The following is a 6,000-nucleotide window of genomic DNA, read 5'->3' on the forward strand; positions in this document are numbered from 1 at the left end:
TACAACAGACTAAAGCTGTCACTGACCCAATACTGTACAACAGACTAAAGCTGTGACTGACCCAATACTGTACAGGAGACTAAAGTTGTCACTGACCCAGTGCAGTACAAGAGACTAAAGCTGTCACTGACCCAATACAGTACAAGAGACTAAAGCTGTCACTGACCCAATACAGTACAGGAGACTAAAGCTGTCACTGACCCAATACAGTACAAGAGACTAAAGCTGTGACTGACCCAATACAGTACAAGAGACTAAAGCAGTGACTGACCCAATACAGTACAGGAGACTAAAGCTGTCACTGACCCAATACAGTACAAGAGACTAAAGCTGTGACTGACCCAATACTGTACAACAGACTAAAGCTGTGACTGACCCAATACAGTACAAGAGACTAAAGCAGTGACTGACCCAATACAGTACAAGAGACTAAAGCTGTGACTGACCCAATACAATACAGGAGACTAAAGCTGTCACTGACCCAATACTGTACAACAGACTAAAGCTGTCACTGACCCAATACAGTACAAGAGACTAAAGCTGTCACTGACCCAATACTGTACAACAGACTAAAGCTGTCACTGACCCAATACAGTACAAGAGACTAAAGCTGTCACTGACCCAATGCAGTACAGGAGACTAAAGCTGTGACTGACCCAGTGCAGTACAAGAGACTAAAGCTGTCACTGACCCAATACAGTACAGGAGACTAAAGCTGTCACTGACCCAATACAGTACAACAGACTAAAGCTGTCACTGACCCAATACAGTACAGGAGACTAAAGCTGTCACTGACCCAATACTGTACAGGAGACTAAAGCTGTCACTGACCCAGTGCAGTACAAGAGACTAAAGCTGTCACTGACCCAGTGCAGTACAAGAGACTAAAGCTGTCACTGACCCAGTGCAGTACAACAGACTAAAGCTGTCACTGACCCAATACAGTACAGGAGACTAAAGCTGTCACTAACCCAATGCAGTACAACAGGCTAAAGCTGTCAATGACCCAGTGCAGTACAGGAGACTAAAGCTGTCACTGACCCAGTGCAGTACAACAGGCTAAAGCTGTCACTGACCCAGTACAGTACAGGAGACTAAAGCTGTCACTGACCCAATACAGTACAACAGACTAAAGCTGTGACTGACCCAGTGCAGTACAAGAGACTAAAGCTGTGACTGACCCAATACAGTACAACAGACTAAAGCTGTCACTGACCCAATACAGTACAACAGACTAAAGCTGTCACTGACCCAGTACAGTACAGGAGACTAAAGCTGTCACTGACCCAATACAGTACAGGAGACTAAAGCTGTCACTGACCCAGTACAGTACAGGAGACTAAAGCTGTGACTGACCCAGTGCAGTACAAGAGACTAAAGCTGTCACTGACCCAAACAGGGAAGGGACAGGACAAAGAAGGGGACAGCATCAGCCAGTCATCCCTGGGCAGCCAGGGAGGGGAGAACAGGAGGGGGGGTGACGGTCAGAAGATCAACGAGGTGCTACGCCGGGCGGAAGAGGCGCTGAGCAGTGTGGACCGACTGCTGAAGAACGGGGAGGAGGGGAAGGAGGCGGGGCAGGTGACCCCCCATGTTGCCACAGACACCAGCGGCATGACTGCAGCAGACTCCCAGAGCACAGCACCAAGCAGCACGCTCACTGACCAGCAGCAGAACACAAGGCAGGACACAGCACCGGCCACCGCCCACACCAGACAGGTCGCTGTGGACTCGGGGATTCTGGAGACTACAGCAGAGCAGCACACAGCTAGCGCAGGGGGCAGACCATCAGACCACGCCTTGCAGACCCTCCCTGGGGAGAACCGCCTGACCACTGCCTCTCCTGGCCACGCAGTCAGTCAGGCCTCTGTTAGCAGTGGGCAGAAGTTGTCACAGCCCGCTACACAGCACACGGTGAACGCTGCACCTCCCTCAAGCCTCATTAGCAGCAATGCCCCGTCACACCCAGCCCCTCAGTCAAGCCTCACCACTGGCAGTGCCCCGTCACACCCAGCCCCTCAATCAAGCCTCACCACTGGCAGTGCCCCGTCACACCCAGCCCGGGAGGAGGTGGATCCCCTGGTGGCAGCAGAGCGGGCCCTGGACAGCATGACGCGACGCAGCAGACTGCCCAGCAAGAAGCAGGAGTCAATAGACGACTTCTACTCCAAATTCTCTTCCCCCTACTCCCCCACTGACCCCACGGAGTCCCCCCCCATCACCCCCACACACAGCTGCAGCCTCTCCAGCACTGAGGCGTCAATAGAGCGACAGACGTCCACGGGGTCAGGGGTCAGCGAGGGGGGCGGCAGCGTGGGGGGCGGCGGTCTGCACAGGACGGCCAACAGCTGGTCCGAGTTCAGCACTCCAGCCAACATCTATTCCCTGGGGCTGTCCACCTCCCACGTCTGGTTCACCGACAAGAGTGACAACCTGTACTACTCGGCCCTGGGCGCCGTCAAGGGCATCGTGTGGCGCAAGGTCGGGGAGCAAGCCAGTCAGATCTCTGTGTCCCCCTCGGGACACATCGTGTGGCGCCTGCATCGCGGCCGGGTGTTTGCCGGAACCAAGATCACACACCGCCGGCCTGAGGGACTGAAGTGGGTAGAGGCTGTCAACAATGTGTTGCACATCTCTGCCGATGACCACACCGCCTGGTAAGATGTGTGTGTCTGTGTGTGTGTGTGTGTGTGAGACATCTGGTGAGTTGTGTGTGTGTGTAAAAGAATTATTTGGGCATTGTACATCAGCATTTTTTTACATGAATGTTTCTCTGTGTGTATGAAGGCCATAGAGCAAGAAGGATTTGTTTGCACTGCTGCTGGCTAGGTTATTGTATTGTACTGTATTACTCTTTTTTATTTCTCTGTATGAAATTCAGGCTGCTCTCCCCAGGGAGAGCATGTCGCTACACTGAGAGCGCCATCCTTTTTTTTTCTGCCTGCAATATTATTTCTTTTCCGATCAAAGTGGATTTTTTTCTACAGGATTTTGCCAGAGACAACCCTTTTGTTATCTTGGGTTCTTTTACTTGCGCTAAGTGCATGCTGCAAAGGGGACCTCAGTTTATCAGTGGAGGGAGAAAAAAATGCTGGTAACTGGGATTCGAACCAGTGCACTTAGATTCTCTCACTTCCTAGCTGGACGTGTTACCACTTGGCCACCACTCCACACTGGGATTGTCCAGAAATGAGAAAGACAGGAATGCCACTGTGACCTGTGCATGTCTGTGAAGGGCACAGGACAGGTGATGATGGTGCTGTGACCTGTGTATGTCTGTGAAGGGCACAGGACAGGTGATGATGGTGCTGTGACCTGTGCATGTCTGTGAAGGGCACAGGACAGGTGATGATGGTGCTGTGACCTGTGCATGTCTGTGAAGGGCACAGGACAGGTGATGATGGTGCTGTGACCTGTGTATGTCTGTGAAGGGCACAGGACAGGTGTTGATGGTGCTGTGACCTGTGTATGTCTGTGAAGGGCACAGGACAGGTGTTGATGGTGCTGTGACCTGTGTATGTCTGTGAAGGGCACAGGACAGGTGTTGATGGTGCTGTGACACTCATCTGTGTGTCTGTGAAGGGCACAGGACAGGTGATGATGGTGCTGTGACCTGTGTATGTCTGTGAAGGGCACAGGACAGGTGATGATGGTGCTGTGACCTGTGTATGTCTGTGAAGGGCACAGGACAGGTGATGATGGTGCTGTGACCTGTGTATGTCTGTGAAGGGCACAGGACAGGTGATGATGGTGCTGTGACCTGTGTATGTCTGTGAAGGGCACAGGACAGGTGATGATGGTGCTGTGACCTGTGTATGTCTGTGAAGGGCACAGGACAGGTGTTGATGGTGCTGTGACCTGTGCATGTCTGTGAAGGGCACAGGACAGGTGATGATGGTGCTGTGACCTGTGCATGTCTGTGAAGGGCACAGGACAGGTGATGATGGTGCTGTGACACTCATCTGTGTATGTCTGTGAAGGGCACAGGACAGGTGATGATGGTGCTGTGACCTGTGTATGTCTGTGAGGGGCACAGGACAGGTGATGATGGTGCTGTGACCTGTGTATGTCTGTGAAGGGCACAGGACAGGTGATGATGGTGCTGTGACCTGTGTATGTCTGTGAAGGGCACAGGACAGGTGATGATGGTGCTGTGACCTGTGTATGTCTGTGAAGGGCACAGGACAGGTGATGATGGTGCTGTGACCTGTGTATGTCTGTGAAGGGCACAGGACAGGTGATGATGGTGCTGTGACCTGTGTATGTCTGTGAAGGGCACAGGACAGGTGTTGATGGTGCTGTGACCTGTGCATGTCTGTGAAGGGCACAGGACAGGTGATGATGGTGCTGTGACCTGTGCATGTCTGTGAAGGGCACAGGACAGGTGATGATGGTGCTGTGACACTCATCTGTGTATGTCTGTGAAGGGCACAGGACAGGTGATGATGGTGCTGTGACCTGTGTATGTCTGTGAGGGGCACAGGACAGGTGATGATGGTGCTGTGACCTGTGTATGTCTGTGAAGGGCACAGGACAGGTGATGATGGTGCTGTGACCTGTGTATGTCTGTGAAGGGCACAGGACAGGTGATGATGGTGCTGTGACCTGTGTATGTCTGTGAGGGGCACAGGACAGGTGATGATGGTGCTGTGACCTGTGTATGTCTGTGAAGGGCACAGGACAGGTGTTGATGGTGCTGTGACCTGTGTATGTCTGTGAAGGGCACAGGACAGGTGATGATGGTGCTGTGACCTGTGTATGTCTGTGAAGGGCACAGGACAGGTGATGATGGTGCTGTGACCTGTGTATGTCTGTGAAGGGCACAGGACAGGTGATGATGGTGCTGTGACCTGTGTATGTCTGTGAAGGGCACAGGACAGGTGATGATGGTGCTGTGACACTCATCTGTGTGTGTCTGTGAAGGGCACAGGACAGGTGATGATGGTGCTGTGACCTGTGTATGTCTGTGAAGGGCACAGGACAGGTGATGATGGTGCTGTGACCTGTGTATGTCTGTGAAGGGCACAGGACAGGTGATGATGGTGCTGTGACACTCATCTGTGTATGTCTGTGAGGGGCACAGGACAGGTGATGATGGTGCTGTGACCTGTGTATGTCTGTGAAGGGCACAGGACAGGTGATGATGGTGCTGTGACCTGTGTATGTCTGTGAAGGGCACAGGACAGGTGATGATGGTGCTGTGACCTGTGTATGTCTGTGAAGGGCACAGGACAGGTGATGATGGTGCTGTGACACTCATCTGTGTATGTCTGTGAGGGGCACAGGACAGGTGATGATGGTGCTGTGACACTCATCTGTGTATGTCTGTGAAGGGCACAGGACAGGTGATGATGGTGCTGTGACCTGTGTATGTCTGTGAAGGGCACAGGACAGGTGATGATGGTGCTGTGACACTCATCTGTGCAAGTGTGTGAATGTGATGTGTCACTCTGACCTATGTTGAGTCTGTGTCAGTGTACTGTGTCACTGTGACCTGTACAGGTGTGTGAAGGTGCTGTGTCACTCAGACCTTCATGTGAATGTATTCTATTGCTGTGACCTGTACAGGTGTGTGAAGGTGCTGTGTCACTCAGACCTTCATGTGAATGTATTCTATTGCTGTGACCTGTACAGGTGTGTGAAGGTGCTGTGTCACTCAGACCTTCATGTGAATGTATTCTATTGCTGTGACCTGTACAGGTGTGTGAAGGTGCTGTGTCACTCAGACCTTCATGTGAATGTATTCTATTGCTGTGACCTGTACAGGTGTGTGAAGGTGCTGTGTCACTCAGACCTTCATGTGAATGTATTCTATTGCTGTGACCTGTACAGGTGTGTGAAGGTGCTGTGTCACTCAGACCTTCATGTGAATGTATTCTATTGCTGTGACCTGTACAGGTGTGTGAAGGTGCTGTGTCACTCAGACCTTCATGTGAATGTATTCTATTGCTGTGACCTGTACAGGTGTGTGAAGGTGCTGTGTCACTCAGACCTTCATGT

The 6,000-nt window shown here is 51.9% G+C and overlaps 1 protein-coding gene across 1 annotated transcript in view; it reads left to right on the forward strand.

Annotated features, from left to right (window-relative positions):
- Window positions 1-6,000, forward strand: part of LOC143281345 (tectonin beta-propeller repeat-containing protein 2-like) — a 58,638-nt gene that overhangs the window by 22,517 nt on the left and 30,121 nt on the right. Inside the window, exon 11 of the mRNA XM_076586546.1 lies at window positions 1,400-2,657. Coding sequence (XP_076442661.1) covers window positions 1,400-2,657 — 1,258 coding nt within the window. The remainder of the gene's footprint in view (window positions 1-1,399; window positions 2,658-6,000) is intronic.

This window comes from Babylonia areolata, chromosome 4 (genome assembly GCF_041734735.1).
Source record: "Babylonia areolata isolate BAREFJ2019XMU chromosome 4, ASM4173473v1, whole genome shotgun sequence".
In the NCBI taxonomy this organism is placed as follows: Eukaryota; Metazoa; Mollusca; class Gastropoda; order Neogastropoda; family Buccinidae; genus Babylonia; species Babylonia areolata.